The following is a 21,066-nucleotide window of genomic DNA, read 5'->3' as shown; positions in this document are numbered from 1 at the left end:
AATGTTGCATTTTAAGTTTCAAATTGGACTGGAACTATTTGGTAAATATAAAGAATCAGATGTTCTGATCTGTTCTAAATATGATTTTTTATTCCTTTTTTGGGAAATTACTGAACAAAAAAACACAAAATCATTCAGGTATCTTTAGGAATCACAAAAAAACCTGCAGGAAAAAAAGAATCATGAGTTTCCGGAGGAGGCGGTTGAAGACATGCAGACTAATTCTTGGTGATGTAGATGATGGGGAACTTCTCCAAGAGGCAAATGTCCTTGTCCAGCTGATTCATGGCATCTTCCAGACTTTTCTTGAAGGCTTTCTTCGACATGGTCTCGATGATGAGAGGGAGGCGCTGGTACTCCTCGTGCAGAGCGTCCCACTTCTTCTTCAGATGCTGCAGAAGGGAAACATGGAGGGAATCCACAACATGCCACCAGACAAACACGGAGAATGAAAGCAGTAGAATTCAGGAATGGCAGACGGATTTGTTCAGCCTTTCCTCTGAAAGTGAGGAGTTTCTGAACGACTCCTCCACCGGCATCACACGTCATCAGACCTACCTGCAGGGCGGCTTGCCGCTCTTCCTCCGTCAGTTGCTGCATGGCCTCCTGCTCCTCCTGCTCCTTCTCCACTCTGGCGTGCTCCTCCTGAGACCTCCACTGCGCCTCACTGCGCCGCTGCAGGTACGCAGGCACTTCCCCATAATCCTGCAGAGCCACACCTTTAGGGCGGGGCAAATGTGGAATCCGGCCCAAGCTTTGGCTTCTGGGCAAAGATTCTGAGCGTGTGAGGGTTTGACAGCCCCTCTTCACTGACGCATTGTGCAGAAGTGGAAGAATCCCAGTGAGTTCATCACAAAAATGATAATGGAGTGACTTAACAGGAGGTTTTTTTTTTAAGTTAAAGACATTAAAATTCAAAGATGTTAGACTTTAAAGCAGAAGTGAAAGCATAAAAGCAACAGATTTCAACAGAACAACAGTTTCTCTGATGGTTGACTTTTAGGAGTTTTCATGGAAGTGACAAACGTTAAAAAGGTCAATTATTTTTTTTAAATAATGATTTAAAAAAAAACTTTATAAAAAGATAAATAAGATTAAGCCTCTGCACCTTTTAGACTCTTTCCAAGTAATTAAGAACCAAGAATTCATGTTTTCTTTCCATTAACAGCAGAACAGAATAGAATAGAATAGAATAGAAAAGACTTTATTTGAACCCACAAAGAGGAAATTACCTCTTTAGGTATTTGGAAACAATCGACAACACTAAAAAACACACTCAAAATAATAATTAAAACATTACTAACAGTTTTTATGATGATTATTCTTATTGTTTGTTTTTGGTGTTTTTTAAAAATTCCAAATGACCTAAAAGTCAGAACCAGCCTAGAATTTAGGAACTAGAAGGGTAAACTGTCAGGAGTGTGTAGAAAAGAACCTTTTTCGTGACGTATTTGGGGACGAGCCCAGATGTTTCCAGAAGCTGTTTGTGTCCTTTGTGTGAATCCACAGACACAGGCGTGGGCTTCAACGGCGCCGTCACAGCCGGCTTGATGAAGCCGCCCTTGGTCTGACCCATCGGGGGCCGGTCGGTCCTCGCAGGGACGGGCGGCCTCCTCTGAGTCAAAGCACAGGCTCGACTGACGCCTTTGGAACCGTGTGACTCTGAAAGATGGCAGAACTTAGGACCACAGATCCGCAGCATGGAGGCTGGGTTGGAAGGCAGGAACTCACGCTCTGGCAGCTGGAGCTCCTTGCAGTGCTTCTTCAGGTACTTATCTGGAGAGGGAAGCTCCACCTTGGCAGGTCCCATCGTCCTCATGACGTCCTTGATCAGCTTGTTCTCAGAAACCACAGCCGGGTGAAAACTGGACACATACCTGCAGAAAAGCAGGAAAAAACATCAATGGAGGTTTAGTAAAGTTGTTTGTTTTGCCTTATTTTTCATGAAAAAAATAAAAATCAGAGACAACATTGAGCTGAAGTTGAAATACTTTTGGAGAAACCAAGTGAGAACAAAGCTAAGTGAGATCTTTCATTCATGTTACAAATGCAAAGCAGTTCGTTTTAGTGAGAAGACATGGTATCAAACTGTTTTTTTTGTGTTTGTTCTTCAATAACTGAACTTCTGCTGTTAGTAGAATATAAATAAAGGTTCGTTTCAAAGATCCCGTTGTAAATTATTGATTTGAAGGATTTCTCTACATTTTAGCCAAATGGTTTTTTCTCTCTTTCTCCGTCAGAAGAACATTTATTTTCCAACTTTATTAAAAAAGGACAAATCAGATCAAAGTTTTGTTTTTGTTCTTTTTTTTTTACTTTCTTAAATAAGAGTTCATTTTAAAAACAATTAAAAAAATGTAGGAATCAGATTTAATATTCAGGGTATTTTATGCCTTTAAATGTTTAAACGATGTTAAAACCCAGAAACACCTTTATCATGATTATCATTTGGTTAATCTTGTTTAACAGAATATAAATGATTTTAACAAAAAAGTGGATTCCTCCATTCATGTGTAGCAACATTCAGTTTGGGTTTATGAACAAATGACATTCTAAGTAAACAATTAAATCATTTTAAAAATGGTTTTCTTCTCAAATGTTGTTCTTTTAGAATCTGAGCCCCAAATGTGTGTTTTTTTTAAACAAACGTCCCACTCCGATCTACTTCTGATGATTTAAGCGTGAATCTGTGTTCTAATTATTCTTTTGGGACAAAATCTAAAAACCTGTGTCGTTTTCTAGGACTTCGTTTCTGCAGAACGGCAGGAGTTGATCAGAGATTCACCGTTGGCGCGGCGTGAGCCTGCCCTACCTTCCTGTCATCCATTTGTCTACACTCTCTCCCTCTAGCTTACAGCCCCTCACAACCCCAACCTAACATTAGCGGTGCAGCCGTACACTTTAGAGCCGGTTGCCAGACAAAGACGGATCTATTTGTCCCCATCAGAAAGGAGCGGTGCAGGAAGCTTGTGGCCCCGCCCACTTCCTGCGTCACAAACAGAATGTTTTTCCACTTGCTTTTTCCCCTGTCTGCTCCTAATTTCCCTGCTCCGGCTTCCCAATTTAAATAAAAAAAAGCTCAAAAATTCAAATGGACGCTTAGTGTCCTCCATCATCAGAAAAATGCCAAAAAAACATTTCATATACACCATTTTTATTGAAGCGGGTTCATAAAAAAATTATAAAAATAGGAAAGTAATATAGAAAGAGAATATCTGTCTGCCTTTTTCTGTCCTTTTTCCATTGTGTTTATTACTTAATTGCATGACTTTGGGTAATATTTTGTTGTTGTTCGTAATCATTTGGATTCCGATGTTTGAGTTTTATTTTGTATTTTTGGAAGGTTATAGTTGTAATAGTGATTTTGAGTGACTCAATGTTCTGTAACTTTGAATATGTAAAAACAAAACAACACCCAGAACTTTTGTCCAGACTTAAACATTTTAAATGCTGTTCATACATGAAATAACTGACATTAATGGAGTCATTAGAGCAGAGCGTGTTTTTCCTGCAGGTCACAGGTGAAGGACTCACCTGGGTGGTTTCTGAATTTGCTGTTCCTCCTTGGGAATAAGAGCATAAACATTTTCTGGTGGATCCATGCTCCCAAACATGCCGAACAACCTCAGACAGCACCGGTCAAATGGGAATTCTAGCGGAAAACAAGGAATGTGTTCTTGTTGCTAGGCGACCGCTGCCATGATAGCTTCAGGGACGACTGCGCCTAAAAATGAGCGAGTGTTTTTGATCATTAATAAGAGTTAAATGTACGCTAATTATACGATAAAAATAAATATAAATAAAGATTAAAATAATAATATATCCTAATTCAAATAAAGTTTTAAATTTTACCCTTTTTAATCATTACTTTCAAATTTCCGAGGTTTTGATTTGTACATGAAGCCAAAAGAGATTTACCGGAAGTAGCAGGTTTTTTTTTATCATTAGTATTTTCTGTTTCAAATAAAAACTCTAAAAAGATTTAATTAAAAAAACAAACATTTCAGGAATGATTTGTTTGTTTTTCTGCGACAAACTGGTTAAATTATTCGCTTCTACTTGCGTTTGCGTTTAAAGTCCTTACCGGGCTTCCGTACTTGCTTGTGCACTTCCCGTAAGGCGGGGGGGGGGGGGGGGGGGGTAGTTTCTATTACCATAAACACACTACATGATATCAACTAAACCAACTAATTACTTAACTCAAAGGAGAAGAACGTGACCTCTGACGTAAGCATCGTCTGTGGAGATAAGTATGTAGTTTGTCCGCCACATATTTACTCCACAATCTTCGTCCTTGAAGTAGTTTTATTGATTTTTCAGGCTCCTCCCGCGTGCAGAACGCGTGATCTTCACAGTAACCTCACATTTTATCACCTTTAAGATAAATGCGTTTATTAATAGTCGTGAACTCTGTGCAATCCATTTCTAGATTCGTTTTACATCTGCAGCATGTGACACAGTCTGCATGCATTGAATACATTTAAAGTTCAATTAAACAGATAAAAATTTAAATTTGTTTTGATGAATTTCGTTAAAAAACATAGAATATGAAAAGAAAATTAAAAATCACAATATTTTGATCATAAAATATGATAAAAGTATTAATTTTTTGCTCTTTTTTGCGTTTTATTACAGATATTTTGATGTTTTCCACTTTAAATTTGCTTTCAGATCTGCCTAAAAGCTCATTAGGGATGCTTGTGATGTTAAAACCTTCCCCTTTAGGTTCCTGAATGGCCTCGGCCTGTCGTCTTTCTCCTGTCAGACGCCGCTTGCTTCCACGTTTGGCCCCAAAGTCATGGCTTTCCACCAAAGCCTCCGTCCTGGGAGACAGGAACATCCTGCTCATGGGCCCCCCCGGAGCGGGGAAGACCACAGTTGGGAGGATCGTGGCTCACAAACTGGGACTGCCGGCTGTCGACGTGGATGATGACGTCTTGGAGGTGGCGTGGAAGAGGCCGGTGGCTGCCGTGCTGGCGTCGCTCGGCGGGCGGCGGTTCCTGGAGGCGGAGGGCGGAGCCTTGTGCCAGTTCTCAGCCTCCGGCTGTGTGGTTTCCCTGACGGGGTCCAACCCTCTCCACGCCGAGGCCATGCGGCACGTCCGACAGAGCGGGCTGGTCGTCTACCTGGACGTGGACGTTGAGGACATCCTGCAGAGACTTGGCAGGATGAAGGTGAACAGGATCGTTGGCCAGGAAGCCGGAGTTCCCATGAGAGACATCCTGCTCTACAGGAAGCAGTTTTATGAGAAATGGCTGGACGTTCGGGTGCTGTGTGGAAGGGGAGACACGGAGGAGGAGGTGGCGGAGAAGGTGGTCAGGGCTGTGCAGAGATACCAGAGCCGAGATGAGGAAACGTACGTGTCAACCAGGCGCAGCGGCGAGGAACGCTCTAAGGACAAGGCGTACTTCAGTGACGTGGCGGTGGAGGGTCTGGCCGCGGACGGAGGTCTGTACGTTCCCAGGAACGGCTTTCCCCAGGTGGATGCAGGTGAATGGAAGAGGCTGGTTTCCATGTCTTATCCGGAGCGGGCGCTGCTCCTGCTGGAGAAGTGCATCCACCCTCTGGATGTGAGCGCCGCAGATTTAAGGAGCATGGTGTTCAAGGCGTATGGCTCCAACTTCTCCAGCGAGCAGGTGGCACCGGTGAAGCATCTCATGGAGCATCAGTTTGTTCTGGAGCTCTTTCACGGCCCGACCGGCTCCTTCAAGGACCTGGCCCTGCAGCTGATGCCGCAGCTCTTCGCGCACTGCCTCCCGCTCATGTGCAACTACCTGGTTGTGGTCGCCACGTCCGGAGACACGGGCAGCGCCGTGCTCAGCGGCTTCAGCAGGCTGAGCGGCGTGGACGCTCAGCGCACGGGCGTGCTGGTGTTTTTCCCAGAGGAGGGGGTGAGTGAGATCCAGAAGCTGCAGATGTTGGGCTTCGGGGAGGGAAACGGCAGGGCCGTCGGCGTTCTGTCAGACTTTGATTTCTGTCAGAAGAGCATCAAGAGGATGTTTGGGGAGTCGGGGCTCGTCGGGCATCTCGCTGTGGAGTATGGAACCGTCCTCAGTACCGCCAACTCCATCAACTGGGCGCGGCTGCTGCCTCAGGTGGGTGTGGTCTTCAGCTGTGACCGTTTCTGTTATTCGATGTCATTTTACCTAACATTGAACTTTTAACGGGCTCAATATTACTCAATATTTTATTGATTTAAGTTGACAGATTTTGACCAAAACTGCCTCCTCCTGCAGGTGGTCTATCACTCCTCCTGTTACCTGGATCTGTGCCGAGACGGCGTGATCCGGTTTGGCGAGCCCGTCGACGTCTGCATCCCTACTGGAAACTTCGGCAACGCCATGTCAGCCGTTTACGCCAAGCAGATGGGCGTCCCGATCAGGAAGGTCATCTGCGCCTCCAACCACAACCGCGTCATCACGGATTTGATCAACACAGGCGAGTACGACCTGCGGCGGCGCCGCCTGCTGCCCTCCCACTCCCCGGCCATCGACATCCTCAAGTCGTCCAACGTGGAGCGGTTCATCTTCCACGCGTCGGATGGGGACGGCGGCCTGGTGGAGGACCTCTTCACCCGCTTGGACACGCAGAAGCACTTCCGGGTCGCCGCCCCTCTGCTCGGCAGGATGCGGCAGGAGGTGCAGGCCGGCTGCTGCTCAGAGGACGAGTGTCTGTCCGCCGTCCGCCGCGTCCACGCTCGCACGGGCTACCTCATGGACACCCACACCGGCGTGGCCAAGGCGGTGGCCGACCGGCTGCAGGACGGCTCGTGCCCCGTGGTGCTGTGCTCCACCGCCCACTACGGCAAGTTCGCCCCCGCCGTCTTCAAAGCCTTAGGAATCCAGAACCCCCCCGAGGATCCCGTGGAACAGCTGAGGCAGCTGGAAAGGACCGCCCCCAGGCCGGGGGGGCACCGGGACATGCTGAGAGGCCTGCGGGGGGGCAGCGGGGCGCACTCCGTCTGCCAGGCAGACTACAGAGAGTTGGAGGAAAAGGTGGAGAGCTTCATCTGTGAGACCTTCCTGAAGGTCTGAGAGCTTCTGTAGCTGCTTCTAAGTAATAATAATAACCATTCATCTGATTTAAAAGCGCCTTTTTAAGGAACACAAGGACAAAACAAAGCATAATAATTAGAAATGGACAGAAATTTAAAAGTGCAGTGAAGGGAGAAGGCAGAATTCAACAAAAATAGATTTATGAAAATATTTTAAACAGTGCAATTGTTGTCATGTTATTTTTTAGGCTGCGTTTCAAGATTCATTTCAGGAGAGATGCACAGCTGAGACCAGATGTTGTTCCTCACCAGTGTGACAACTCAAAGAAAGAAAGCAATAAAATAGAATTAAAGCACAATAAAATAGCAGTCAATGAGAATAAAATAGAGACCACCATTCAGTATTAAAATGCACCTTTACTGTGAAAATTAGGGAAAAAAGGGAAACTTTCACGCGACCATGCCAAAGAAAAGTCTGTAGGCGAGCAAGAAGGCGCGTTTGAGGTTTCCGCCTTCAAACTCCTGCCTTGAAGCGTTGCCACGCACGTTTCTATGAGCGTCTTTGAGCTCTACGTACAAAACGTGTGGCCACTGAACGCGCTGAAAGTAAAACCGAGTGGAACTGTGGCGTTCCACCCGTTTGAGCCTTTGTCACGAAGGAGAAATGAATCGGTTTGTGTTCGGATGGAATTCTATGACATACGTCTTTCTGATATCGGAACAGAGCTGTGAAAGAAAAAAGCCTGGAGCGAAGATTCACCAGATTTGCGCCGACATTTCGCACCAACCCTCCTCCAGCTGTAGGTGGCGAACATGCGCTTGTACACGGTAAAAAAAGGCATGGAGGAAGAAGCCCCTCCCTGCTTGTCCAGTGTGAACATTCAAAGGGGCGGAGCCGTTCCTTTGAGACTTCCTCACATGCTGAGGTCATCAGTTTTGGTGACACTGGGATTGAGCAGCTTCTGTTTTGTCTACACGTCCTTTGCGACAGCGGCCGTCCAGCCGGGCTTGATAAGGTCGATAGCCAATATTGGTAAAGCGGCGAGCGCTGTTGGAGCCCCAGAATCCACGGATTGGTGAGGTTTTTTGCCGCCGTTTGGACTTTTTCTCTCTCCTGAGCTCCCTGTGAACATTACAGCTGCCCGGCGTGAACTGAGCTTCAAGCTGTGATTTAATTATAAGTCTTAAAAATCTGTGTCGCCTTCTAGGACATAGTTTCACCTCCAAGTTATGAGAGCAACCCCACCTCCTCTTCCCCTCCCCGTTGCTAAGAGCTCGGACCAGGGAGCTTGATGCCTATTCAGCTTTTTCTTATGTCTGCTCCTGATTTACAACAATTTATATAAAGAAATACTCAGACATGCAATTTTAAGATGACAATTTCTTTATATCATCAGAAAAATGCTACAAAACACCAATATCACTGAAGAAATCTTTAATTTCAGGATTTTTATTTGTTTGAAGCCTTCTTTTTGGCTTTGTTTATATAAATGGATGCAATAGAAATGTCCACATAAAGTTTATATTCTCATATTTCTCCACCGTGTTCTTTCAATCATTAAATCCACTCAGACAAATGTTGACTCGCCGTCCTGTTTTATCGTTGTGCCGTAAAAATAGATGCCGCTAAAGTAATAAGTGACTCTCTTATCTGGTCCTGATAAGGTTTTTTTATCGTTAGATCAAAGACTATAATGTTTGAAATGACTGAAACATTAAGTAGTGGTGCATTAAGAATTCTGAAACACAGAATAAATCACAATTTCCCATCGTTTTCTTTTACATCCTAATGTTTCTCCTTTAAATATGTTTGTGTTGAATGAGCTGTAGGTTTTTACAAATGGCCTCAACCACTCCATGCTGTTAAAGGTGAGCCTTTATGCTCACAATGTGACTGTCATCACAATGAAGAGCTTTAACTTCACAGTTTTCAATCCCAAAGTTGCTCACATCCAACATGACTGTTGTGTTCTTTTGTTGATCAGACTTTAAATAAAGCTCCTGCAGCTGCAGTCTTAAACTTTATTGATATACTGCAGGCTGTTCTTTCCCAAACGGCATTCCTGGAAAACACTTGATGAATCACGCCGCGGTTTGACGCATGAAAGCTGGGATGTGGAGCGGCGACGTCGGAGGAGGATGGTCGCAGACCTCCCACAGAAGGTCACCCCACCGGAGAGTTATGTAACCCGGCCCTCCGAGGAACAGCAGACGTTTTAGTTCCTCGAAAACTGCTCCTCGGCCTCCGACAGACGTTTACTGGAATTCTAAATGTCAAACGATGCTGGCCAGGATATTCTAGAATGAATGGAGGGATTTTATGCCCTGGAACATGTCATGTGACCGGAGGACTCTAAATCTCAGGTGTTGTTCCTGAAATCCACCAAACAATAAACACATAAACAACTTCCATGCTGGTGTTTTAACAGTGAAATCCTGCATCTTATATTAAATTAGAAAACAAATCCAAACCTAAAAGAATGTTTGTAACCATTTCACAATGTAAGATATTTAAAACTCAAAGTTTACTACAAGAAGACGTGTTTCCTGCCTGAATGTGGCTCCACACTTTGGAGCGTGCATAATACATATGAGGAAGAGGAGGAGGAGGAGGAGAGCCAGCTGTTGCTCCGGGTGGCCCACGGCTGGCTGGGCAGGAGTAATTCAGGTACCAGAATGTTCCCGTCTCCTTCATGGGAGCCTGTGCGGAACGGAAGCTGCTGCGTCATGGAGGACGGCGAGGAGGAGGAGGAGCCAAGAGGAGGTGCAGTTTGTTTCGCCTCTGGAATTCTCAGATTAATGAAATGTTTTAAAGTAGGGACGAACTCGTGGAGATCTCAGACAAGCCCGCATTTTGTATTTTTGGCAGAAATTATTATTCTTTTTAGTTATTGTTTAAGAATGTGTTTTAAAATAAATGAATGAAAAAGGACTGAAGACACATCCAGGGTTCAAATGTGGAAAAACATTTACTGAGCTGGGATTAGACCGTTAGATGCTCAGACATTTTTTAAGTAATTCAAGACAATTCATCAAAGCAAAGAGTAAAAAAATAATAAAAAATACACAATTCTGATTTTATAACCAAAAACTATCCAAGTTTTATTTTTATTTTACTTTTGTTGAAATCAGATGTTCAGCAGGTGAAACACTGAATCTAAATTTATTTAAAAGAAGGAACAATGCACAAAAGAACATTGATCAAAGATGGTCCAGGTTACAGCAAATGTTGCTCATTTCCGCCTGTTGGCCCTAAAGGTGTCACAACAGGAAACAAGAAGATTTCCAGTCCAATGAAATACTGTGATATTAAGACGACACAGACTTTGGTTTGAGCTGCTAGGATCTGACATCTCACCTCAAAATGAACAAGAAAACCGTTTAAACGAAGGACACAGATCATCCGACACCTAATTGGTCTCATGTATGTCGCCTAAAACTCGCCTCCTGGTTTGTTTGTTTTTTTCATCCATGGTCCAACAAGTCCCCGGATGCTTTTAACGGGGGGGCGTGGCTTTGATATCCAATCACAAATCAATCCATTCTCAGAGAGTTTGATCAGTAATAGAAACGAAACCATCCACAGATATTCTCACTGAAAATGATTTTGAGTTCTACTGGAGCAGAAAACCCTTTAGGGAGGACTGGGATGTAGGGAGGGGGTGCCTTTATGTACGCCCCTGACAGGACACCCCCCACCTGAATGAACAGTTGATCCAACATAGGCCAGGTTTGTGTCGTTGTTACATTTTGACTTTCATGTTGGTGGGTTTTTGTTGTTGTTCTCTCATTTGTTTCTTGAATAACTTCTTTTTCCAGAGGAATTGGACCCGCGGTGCCGCAGACCGTCCCCCTGAGAAAGTCATTAGCACTGCTTTGGTGTAGTTCTGCCATCCTCTGATGCTTTAAACAAACGCGCTCTGCCAACAATTAAGTCCCGGCGGGGAGCACTTAATTCTCGTCCTCCCATCCATCCTGTTTCTCTTTCTTTATTTTAGTATCTTCTGCCATGTTTTGCAGCTTAACTTCTTCTGCAATGTTTCAGCTTTTTCAACCATTCAACTATTCAAATGTTCAGCTCTTTCAGCTTTTTCCACCTTTGACTTTTGGTCCTTCAAGATATTCCAGGATTTCTGCCTCCATTGAAATAAATGGGGTATCCTTGGTGCGGAAGCTCGCTGGTTCGATACCTGCTCTGGCATTTTTCACAAACATATCTTATTTGTTATTGTCCTGTTTTCACTTTAGTTATGGTCAACTTTTGATCATTTCTTTCTTTCTTGTTTTTTTCTTCCAATCCTGTAAGGCTCGTTGTCATGCAGTAATATAACATTCAACCCTGGATTGTCTTCTGGAAACGCAGCTCCTTCTAGTTCCTTTAAAATCAAAATAGACAAAAGACAAAGCTGGCGTTTGCATGTATTCACTGCAGTGAGGAGCAGACAAACAGGAGCTCCACTCTCTGCCGGGGAGCTTTGATGGACTGGCAGCGTTGGAGCATTAATCATTGATGAATGTCAGCAGACTTCCTTTTACCTCCATTTTTGGAAGCCAAAAATAAAAAGCTCGTTAGGGAGAAAGGGCTGCTCAGACACGTCTGTTTCTGTTTTTTCTTTTCATGGAAACCATATTTATTGGTCCTATTGGAGGCTTTTATTCTGACATATCAAGAGTTTTATCACACGGCAGTGAGCAAAGTGAATGATGGACTTTTTTCTGTTTATGTTTTAGCTTTGCTTCCGTATATTTTATTTTAAACGTATGTGTTTGTCGTTATGGAGACTTTTCCTAAAGCTCTTGTTTGCAGAACAGCTCCACATAAATAAAGATGAGTGATGTAGTCAATATTTAAGCTGGATTTCTTATAAAACGTTGTTGTTTTTTAAAGTAAATGTTATGAACCTTTAAACTGAATGATTGTAATAAAGTGGATTATCTGTAAAATGCTAACGAGGTCTTTTTCATGATGCACATCCCCACCTGTGTTCACCTGAGGCCTCCCTGCTAATTAGCAGGCTGCTGATTCGCACCGACACACCTCTGCGACGTGCGAGGAAGACGAGGAAAAGATGAGCGTTAATGAAAGTATCAGCAGGAGCTCGCCAGCCCATCATGACGGCTGCTGTTGCAGACGGAGACCTGATGTCCATCCGGGTGCAAACTCACAGCTCAGCAGTTCGCTCTGGTCCTCACCAGCTGTTTCCTGCTGAGGCAGAGGAGGAAGAGCTCTGAAGAAGATGAAGCTGTTCTCTGGATCATCTTCGCTCTTTGAGAGAGAGAGCAGAATCCATTGGTGACTGCTAAGATGAGAAATCGATGACCTCCAGATGGATGCGAGTGAAATGAGATCCGTTCAGACCGACGGCTGACTGCAGTCACATGACAGGAAGTCTCTGTGCTGACGGTCCCAGCAGAACCTGGACGGGTTCAACAGACGCCTCGCCTGCTGCTGGAACCAGGAGGCCCACGTGCTCCTCACCTGACGCGCTCAGAATGAAGAGGAGAAAAGGAAACTCGTGAGTTCAGTCACAACCTTATCTGGAGGAGCAGACAGTCCACCTGCAGGAGATAAAGCTGAGATATGTCCTGTTATGTAATTCAGATCATCAAAGTTGGGCTTAATGTAGCTTTGATGAGGCTGAAGCTGAACGTCTGAGTCGAGATGATCCTTTTTTTATTCCTCTGGAGATCAACTCAGTTACCTTTACTCTTGTCTAATCTAATATGGAGGCGTTTCTGTAGCATAACTAAAAAATAAAAGTCAATACCAGTTATGCTTTTTCCTTTTCAAAATGAAGCTGCGTCTGTTGACTCAAATTTAAAATGAAAAATCCATCCGCCAAACCGCTTTTTCTTCTTCTGTCACTTAATTAAAATGCTATTTGACATTTCATTTTTAAACAGTTCTCTAGTAAATGTGTTGCAAAATTTAATTAGAACTATCTAATTTGACAATTAAAATGGATTAACAGAAATGCTGTTTAATTTTCACAATAACTGCATTAAATGACTCAAGAAAACCGACTTTGACATCGCTCATCTGTGACGTAATTAAAGTGAAAATGAAAAGAGGGGATTGCATTTTCGTTTTCACATCCCAACCATAAAAAGCGCATCTCTACCCAGCAGGGAGACTTAGGCTCTCATTTTAAAGTCTCTGATTTGGCCTCACTGTGAATGCAATCCCATAATATTCCCATCTTATTCAATTCAATTCAGCTTTAGTTCCATAGCACTTTTCCAGCTACAGAGCATCTCAAAGTGCTTCCTATAATAAATTAGATATTGGTAAGATAAAACAAATAGTAGTTAAAAAAGTAAACATGGTAAAAATACTACTACTAATGATAATTAAAATAAATAAATAAAAACATACACATCCCGCCAGTGCAATCAAAACAAATCAAATTTATCTTAAACTGAGCTGAGGAAATAAAGTTGATTTCTTTTAAATTAAACCTCTCTAATTGAAAAATCAAAAGCGCCAAAAGCTTGTTTTTCTTTTTATATTTTCAAAATAAAAGCAGTGATCTGATGACGCCTTTCTTTAATATTTTATAGGTTTTGTTCAAAGGAAACATCTGATTTATGAGGAAAAAGTCAAACATTTTGACATAAATGTTTTAAGTGGACGTACAGGATAAATAAACTCCAGAAGACAAGACATGCCGAACAATAGAATATGCATAATTTTCAGGTAAATGATCCACCTGGAGACCAGTAGTTTACCTCAGAAGTTTTAAAAGGGTTTTGCTGATGACCTGTTTTCATCCTGTGACTCCGATTTCTAAGAACCTCCAGAAACTTTGGAGAAAAACTTGACGACAAAATGACTTTACAGTCACCTGGTGATCCTTAAACCTCCAATCAAAAATAAAAAGAGTCATATCTTGTGACCTTGATTGCCATTTTATGACATTGTTTGTGCCCCAGAATTGCCCCATTGTCCCCATAAGTAATGAGAGGGACAACAAGAATTGTTTCAACTATTACACCTACTTAAGTTACTTAATGGTGACAAACCCCTGAGTGGCTGTAAAGTCATAAAACATGACGGCGTTTCGTCACATTTCTTCAAGAACTTGCTTCATATCTCGTCTGGTTTTATCATTTTAAAGTCTCTGCTTATCATTTTTACAGTAAAATGTACCATTAACTGCCCCCCCGCTTTCTGGATAGGGTAATTATAGAGTCAAAAAGGAGATTGGAGCGCCGATGGCAGTCTTTATAAGGCGGCCTTTGGCTCAGGTTGGGCCACACGTCCCACAGCAGCAGCAGCAGCAGCAGCAGCAGCAGCAGCAGACATGGGCTGCAGACGCACTGACTGCCTCTCAAAGCCTCTGTCAGGCCTTTTTGCAAAGCTTGGCTCAACCGTAGGCTCACATCCTTTATTCTTCTTCATTATTCCTATCTTTGTCTCTGCAGCGCTCGGTGCTGGCTTCGTTTTTCTTAAGGACCATGAAGACAATGATTTTGAAAGGCAGTTCACCCCCATGAAAGGCCCCTCCAAGGTCACCAGGGCTCTGGTGAAAGAAAACTTTCCTTACGACCACTCCCTGTTCTCTGAGGACAGGCTCTACAGCGGCGGCAGGTTCGCGTCCATCATCGCCGTGGCCCAGAACCACAACCTTCTGGACAGCCCCGCTTTAGAGGAGCTCACCAGACTCAACGACAAGGTCCTCAACATCACCGTGGACGGCAGGCGGCTGGGGTTCAGCGACGTTTGCGCCAGAGTGGACAGAGAGTGCGTCTCAAACGTCGTCCTGGAGATCATCAACTCCAGAAAAACCCATCAGACCAGCATCACCTACCCAGAACACTCCCACGGGTCGGAGACCGTCTTCCTGGGCTCTGCACTCGGTGGAGTCACCACGGACGCCAACGGCACAGTCGCCAGTGCTCAGGCTGTCAGGCTCACCTACTTCCTCAACGACCAAGAAAGCTCGTCTGAGGCCGCCAAGCTGTGGCTGAGAAGATTCAAAGCTCTGCTGTCCGAGGAGCCAAGCAGCAAGCACGTTGACGTAGGTTCCATCTTCACTCTTCCAGAGAGCTAATCAACCAGACAAACAACAAAATACTCTTACATGGTCACTGTCTACGTTCAGGACACATTTACTCTGCTGCTGCACTGCTAAAACAAAAGACAGAAAAACTTGAACATCGTAAAAACATCCTATATTTTAACTCATATTTGGACTGAACTGCATTTATTGTTAATTTAAAAAAAATAGTTGTTTCAAAGACGGACTTGTTGAATCTAGGGAAACCTTTTATTGAGTTAAATTTAAGATGATTCAAGATTCAAGAGGATTTTTCTTTAGAAATGTGGCCGTTTGGACTGTTGTAGCTCTCGTATTTGGAGGTGGTGATTATACATAGTGTGAAGGTAGAACATTTTTTTGAGCAACATAAGCAGAACGCTTACGTTAAAACTCACGAATTTCCACTGTCAAAATAGCAAAATCCCTAAAATGAGTGTTTTTAGCAAATTTCAAGATTGAATTTTGTCTTTAGATTCAAAGGGTTTATTGTCATGTCACAGCAAGGAACGGGTTTCCCTGCACAATGAAAATTTACTTTGCTGTCTGCTCCGAATGCCAAAAAGTGTACAGGAAACGGAAATTTCACACAAAACGTACACACAAAAAACACAAAATGTCGTGCAAATTCTGAATGTGCAAAACAGTGATAATAAAAAGCTAAGACATCAGAATTTAGTTCAAGAAGTCTTACCAAGGTAAAGTCTACCAGTTCTATGGATAACAAGGGCAACACATCTTGTATTCTATAGTTTCCAAGTTGTTTTAAAAAGGACCTTTTTTTTAGTGTACATAATTGCTGCAGCAGAATTCACTTCATGGACTTCCATTTCGGTTTTATATCGTTTAGACGCCAGCTTTATTATTCTGACCGTTTATTGTTTTATTGCATAACTATAAAGTAGAATCTACCATAAATTTATCTAATCGAATCTGATGGAATCTCATCTAATCTGACCTAATCTAATCTAATCTAATCTAATTGGGGCCAAGTAACCCTTTCTGAAAGAATCTCAAGAATACGACAAAGTGTGAGTTGTTTAACAAAAATGTGCTTTTAAAATTTTTTTTATTTACTATTTATTTATTAAACAAAAGAAAGAAGACAAATTGGAATGATGGGAAATGCAGTGTTTTATTCCCCCGTCTGGCTGCTGTTTCTTACTTTTCTTCTTTTTTATTAACAAACTTTCGCTCTTTTACTCTCGTTTCTTTACAGTACTTCACTGCTAAATTTCTTAGAACTTCTCAACTTTTTAATGCATTCTGTCATTTTTGATAAAGATTGAATTTAAAAATGTATTTATTTTTTCTTAAAATAAAAATTTAAGAACAAGTTTGAGGGAATTTTACGACACCTTCAATCAAAAACCAGAACTAGTCTGGTGAATTAAGTGTAAATCATTACTGAAACAGTCCTAAACTAAATCACTGCAGAAATGCACACAGTTGTGTCCTCAAACCCAGGAATCCGTCCTGACTCAGGTGTGTTTCTTGCTTCTGCTGTGTTTCCTTGCAGGTGTCGTACTTCACCTCCAAATCCAAGCAGGAGGAGATTGACAGTCACACCACAGATGGCTTCCCTTTGTTCCTCATCACTTACGCTTTTGCCATCAGCTTCTCTGTCATATCTTGCATGAGGTAAGAAGGGATGGGTGGCGGTCGCACGGCGAGCTCTTCTCGGACCGCACGTCCAGAAAACAGAGAGGAAACATGCAAAAAAAAAAAACATGCCAATACACTAAACTGCAGGATTTAATGTGCTGCACACACAGCTAAGCGTGTTTAAGAAAAGACAGACGTTTGTGTGTTTTTAATAAGGGAGGAAAAAGTGAATACATCACCATTTACCGCTAAACATCTTCAATGACATCAGGGAAAAGAGCACGGATGAAATTTTTATTGTACACATAAGAAAAGCACAAAGAGGTTAAAAAAGGTTTGTGATGTATTTTATAGATTTATCAATAATCACTCAAAAAGTTCAGGTTAAACTTATCATGTGAGAAAAACAGAGGAAACAGAGTCATTGTGGAAAATAGAAATGTCTTCATGATAACAGCAAAGATAAAACATGGATGTAAAAACGTTCTTAAGCTGATAAAACTAAAATGTGCTTCGTTCCCACTTTTCTTAAAGAGGAATTTATTCCTAAATGTTGCATTAAAATAGTGAACAGCGCACAGTCATCTGCAGAATAACATTGTATTGCAAAAAAAATTTGCATTTGGAAAATTGTCTGCCGTTTATTTCTGAAAGGTAGTGTGATTCATTTCAGGATGCAACCATTAAAATTAATCAGATTAATAATACATTTCTGCTCCACTGAAGCCTATATTTTTACTAAAACATTAGTAGTTTTCATTACACGTCATTTAAACATGAATACCAGATTGATATGTTTTTATTAATTATATCAAGAAATTCACATGATAGATGTGACATCAGAAAAAGTATCCTTAAAAATCATTAGTAAAATAAGGAAATTATTTGTCATGCCGTAAAATGACGTATAAAGTTTTGCAACTTGGCACATACAATGCCCCCCCCCCCCCCTCCACACACGATCAAATACAACATAAGAGATATAAAAGAAAAATGAAGAAACTAAAAGAAACGAGAAAAAAACTAAGCTCAAAATTGCATTTGAGAAATTTCTTTATTCAAATAGTTGTTAATCAGGAGCAGACGAGAATCTGGAGAATCTGACTCAAAACTGTACGGCTGCAAATCTCCCATAATGCTTTTTGTTGCACCGGTATGTTAGGTTGGGTGTGTGAGGGGCTGTAAGCTAGCAGGAGACACAGAGAGCTCTAAGCAGCGGGAAATAAAAGGATGTGCAGGGTTGCTCACCGCCAACAGCCAGGGGCAACTCAGGTGCAACTCAGGGGCGAATCCCTAAAGAACTACTGCCGCTCTGAAGAAACTAGAAAACAACACCTTTTTATTTTATTTTATTTTGTCAAAAAAAGGCATCATAGCCAAAAGACCATTGGGAATTATTCAGAAATAGATAAGACAATGATTTAAAACTAAAAGCCATCAAAGCTTGGTTCCAAAGCAACAAATTATGATAAAAATGGGCATGCTACATCAGCTACAGCTACAGCAAAAAAACAAACAAACCAACTTGCACTGCCGTCAGGTAACGGCAGTAAATATCCTCAGTACTCCGGACACATTTGATGCAGTATATTTAACTAAGCATTAAAAGAACTGGATTGTGCTGCGTTATCTGATCAGTTTCTGTGTCCTGGCAGGGTTGATAATGTGAGGAACAAAGTCTGGGTGGCGGTCTTTGGTGTCGTCTCCTCTGGCCTGGCTGTCGTCTCCTCGTTTGGTTTACTGCTCTATATCGGAGTACCTTTTGTCATCACTGTGGCAAACTCTCCTTTCCTAATACTCGGTAAGGAAAACCCCTGGTTTGTAGTGTTTCTCACTACAAGTCTGGCCGAACGCTGAAACGCGTGTTTTCTCCTCAGGAATCGGTCTCAACAACATGTTCATCATGGTGTCCGACTGGCAGCACAGCAACGTGAAAGACTCCGTCCCGAAGCGAATGGCTCACACTTACGAGGAAGCCGTCATGTCCATCACCATCACGGCCCTGACGGATGTCCTCAAGTTCTTCATAGGTGTCATGTCTGACTTCCGGGCGGTCCAGTCCTTCTGCTTGTACACCGCCACCTCCATATTTTTCTGCTACATCTACACAGTCACCTTTTTGGGGGCGTTCATGGCGTTGAACGGGAAGCGAGAGGCTGGCAACAGGCACTGGTTGACCTGCATGGAGATCCCGACGGTCAAACCCATTGACCGTCCTGATATGTACAACTTCTGCTGTGTGGGCGGGGACTACGACAAGACCACAGGAGCAGAGAAAAAAAAGCTGGCCAGTAATTTCTTTAAGGATTGTTTTGGCCCATTTCTGGTTAAATCCTGGGTCAAAGGATTGGTCATCGTCATTTATCTGGTTTATTTGGGCATGAGCATTTTTGGATGTTTCAACGTCCAGCAGGGGATTGAGCTGTACGATCTGGCGGCAGATAACTCCCACGTCACGAGGTTCATCAAGAAGGAGAGGCAGTACTTCTCCGACTACGGTCCGTCCATCATGGTCATCGTGAAGGAAGAATTCCCGTACTGGGATCACGTCAAGAGGCAACAACTTCAAGGATGTCTGGAAGATTTCAAAGGACTCTGGTTCGTGGATAAGGAGATCTCCACATCGTGGCTTGACTCCTTCCTATCGTACGGACAAGAGAGACACCTGAACCTCAACGATAAAGAGGCTTTTCTCAATAATCTGACAGAGTTTTTTGAAGACTCCCCAGTTTTCAAGCAGGACGTGAACCTCACAGGAGACGTCCTCACCGCGTCCCGCTTCTTCATCCAGACAGTGGACGTTGCAAACGCCAGCACAGAAATCGAGATGCTTCAAGGCCTGAAATACATCGCAGACCAGTGCAGAGTAGCGTCTCTAACCGTCTACAACAAGGACTTCATTTACTTTGACCAATACGACGTGGTGGTGAAGAGCATCATCAAGAACGTGGCAGTGATCTCGGCGGTGATGCTGGTGGTCTCCCTGCTGCTGATCCCAGACCCCGTCTGCGCGTTGCTGGTGACCTGCTCTATCGGGTCGGTGATGGTGGGGGTGACCGGCTTCATGGCGCTGTGGGACATCAGCCTGGACTCCATCTCCATGATCATCTTCACCGTTTGCATCGGCTTCACGGTGGATTTCTCCGCCCACGTGTCCTACGCCTTCGCCTCCAGCAAAAAGCAGAGTCCCAACGAGAAGGCGGTGGAGGCCCTCTCCAACCTGGGCTACCCCATACTGCAGGGCACTCTGTCTACGATCTTAGGCCTCTCGGCGCTGATCTGGTCGGAGTTCCACACCTTCAGAACATTCTTCCAGATCTTCTTCCTTGTCATGTTCCTCGGGATGGTCCACGGTCTCATTTTCATTCCTGTAATTCTAACACTCTTCACCTGCTGCTCTCGTGAGTCCAAGAAAGACTTGAAAATGACCAGAATGTGACCAAAAAAAGAACAATTTCTGGACTTTTTAGAAATAAATCATAGATATTTTTGAATTTTTTTGTAATATTTGCTTTCAAAGTGAATTAAGTATCAGTATGAACTTTGAGTTCCATCTATCACTGGTGACAAAAATACTTGTTTTTTTACATTTAAGTTATTCTATTTAATATTTTCCCTTTTCTTGGTTATTAGTTGATTTTAACAAGCTGTCCTCTTCATTGCTTTTTTTATTGTATCACAAATATTTCTAGTTTCTAGTGTTACGAACATGATTTTCCATTGAATTTGTTTTTCATATTGTAAAACTTAGCAATAAATGTTATGTTTTGTACAAGCTGTGTTTCTGTCTTTTTTTATAACTAATAGAGGTTAATGAAATGTAAGCATGAACATTTATTTTTATTTTTTTTTAAACAAAATTTGCACACAGAAAAGCTTCGTTTGATAGAATTAGTGGATGTTTTAACATTTTTTGCACAAAAAAACGCCTTTTATTACAATCTTTGGTTGGAAATGAGAAAATATTTGAATCTCTGCCCTTCCTAATTTGCCTCTGCAAGTTGTAGCAGCTGGACTGAAATCTGAAATGCTCCTGGAGTATTATTAGATGTTTAAGTGTTTGAAACGGATGCAAACACTCATATGAAGGCAAAACATTAACTCTTTTTACATGAACTTTCCATCGTTTTCAGACATTGCTTCAGCTCTGCTCGGTCTCTGTAAACCTGCAGAGGCTGCTGCTCGCTGAGAAAGAAGCTTTCGACACTCGGAGACAAACAAGCGGCAACGGCTGCAGTTAAGCCGCTCCAGAAACCCACCGGGTCCTCAGGATCCGGCTTTCAGCATCCCTCACACTCCGCTCAAGGCGACTCGCTCTGTCGCCCCTCGTCACGCCTGTCATCCCCCCTCCCCGGGTGAGGCGCCTCTGGCCCACACAGCGTTACATGACATGCACCCAAACCCAGGAGGGACACATGAGGAGGAGAG

General features: G+C 42.9%; 3 protein-coding genes across 8 annotated transcripts; 2 read left to right on the top strand and 1 right to left on the bottom strand.

Annotated features, from left to right (window-relative positions):
• Positions 1-68: 68 nt before the first annotated feature.
• Positions 69-4,073, bottom strand: enkur (enkurin, TRPC channel interacting protein). 2 transcript variants are annotated; one of them, XM_011489098.4, is made up of 6 exons: positions 3,853-4,073; positions 3,535-3,724; positions 1,732-1,877; positions 1,436-1,662; positions 559-705; positions 69-392 (listed from the first exon to the last, which is right to left on the bottom strand). In XM_011489098.4, the coding sequence occupies exons 2-6, from the start codon at positions 3,612-3,614 to the stop codon at positions 219-221; spliced, it is 774 nt and encodes a 257-aa protein (XP_011487400.1). In that variant the 5' UTR covers positions 3,615-3,724; positions 3,853-4,073; the 3' UTR covers positions 69-218. The 2 variants fall into 2 exon arrangements, with proteins under 2 accessions (XP_011487400.1, XP_078794796.1); XM_078938670.1 differs by lacking the exon at positions 559-705.
• A 25-nt stretch (positions 4,074-4,098) lies between these two features.
• Positions 4,099-8,571, top strand: thnsl1 (threonine synthase like 1). 4 transcript variants are annotated; one of them, XM_004081344.5, is made up of 3 exons: positions 4,099-4,250; positions 4,726-6,095; positions 6,237-8,571. In XM_004081344.5, the coding sequence occupies exons 2-3, from the start codon at positions 4,734-4,736 to the stop codon at positions 7,032-7,034; spliced, it is 2,160 nt and encodes a 719-aa protein (XP_004081392.1). In that variant the 5' UTR covers positions 4,099-4,250; positions 4,726-4,733; the 3' UTR covers positions 7,035-8,571. The 4 variants fall into 4 exon arrangements, with proteins under 4 accessions (XP_004081392.1, XP_011487397.1, XP_011487398.1 ...); XM_011489095.4 differs by having other exon boundaries at positions 4,108-4,227; XM_011489096.4 differs by having other exon boundaries at positions 4,115-4,250; positions 4,766-6,095.
• A 3,797-nt stretch (positions 8,572-12,368) lies between these two features.
• On the top strand, positions 12,369-20,413 carry ptchd3a (patched domain containing 3a). 2 transcript variants are annotated; one of them, XM_078938668.1, is made up of 5 exons: positions 12,369-12,510; positions 14,420-15,015; positions 16,553-16,674; positions 18,294-18,439; positions 18,516-20,413. In XM_078938668.1, exons 2-5 carry the CDS (start codon positions 14,488-14,490, stop codon positions 20,075-20,077), a joined length of 2,358 nt encoding a protein of 785 aa, XP_078794794.1. In that variant the 5' UTR covers positions 12,369-12,510; positions 14,420-14,487; the 3' UTR covers positions 20,078-20,413. The 2 variants fall into 2 exon arrangements, with proteins under 2 accessions (XP_078794794.1, XP_004081225.1); XM_004081177.4 differs by lacking the exon at positions 12,369-12,510 and having other exon boundaries at positions 14,234-15,015.
• The last annotated feature ends 653 nt before the right edge of the window (positions 20,414-21,066 follow it).

The sequence above is a fragment of the Oryzias latipes genome, chromosome 20 (assembly GCF_053564925.1).
Source record: "Oryzias latipes strain Hd-rR chromosome 20, Olatipes_Hd-rR_3.1".
Taxonomy (NCBI): domain Eukaryota; kingdom Metazoa; phylum Chordata; class Actinopteri; order Beloniformes; family Adrianichthyidae; genus Oryzias; species Oryzias latipes.
Note: the sequence above shows the minus strand (reverse complement) of the source record. Positions and strands in the feature narration are given on the sequence as shown.

Coding starts and splice junctions, on each gene's coding strand:
- enkur (XM_011489098.4), bottom strand. CDS start 3,614: ATGTTTGGGAGCATGGATCCACCAGAAAATGTTTATGCTCTTATTCCC. Junction 1,878..3,534: donor CAAATTCAGAAACCACCCAG/GTGAGTCCTTCA, acceptor GCTTTTCTGCAG/GTATGTGTCCAGTTTTCACC. Junction 706..1,435: donor CCAAATACGTCACGAAAAAG/GTTCTTTTCTAC, acceptor GTGGCTCTGCAG/GATTATGGGGAAGTGCCTGC.
- thnsl1 (XM_004081344.5), top strand. CDS start 4,734: ATGGCCTCGGCCTGTCGTCTTTCTCCTGTCAGACGCCGCTTGCTTCCA. Junction 6,096..6,236: donor GGGCGCGGCTGCTGCCTCAG/GTGGGTGTGGTC, acceptor CTCCTCCTGCAG/GTGGTCTATCACTCCTCCTG.
- ptchd3a (XM_004081177.4), top strand. CDS start 14,299: ATGGGCTGCAGACGCACTGACTGCCTCTCAAAGCCTCTGTCAGGCCTT. Junction 15,016..16,552: donor CAAGCAGCAAGCACGTTGAC/GTAGGTTCCATC, acceptor GTTTCCTTGCAG/GTGTCGTACTTCACCTCCAA. Junction 18,440..18,515: donor CTCTCCTTTCCTAATACTCG/GTAAGGAAAACC, acceptor TTTTCTCCTCAG/GAATCGGTCTCAACAACATG.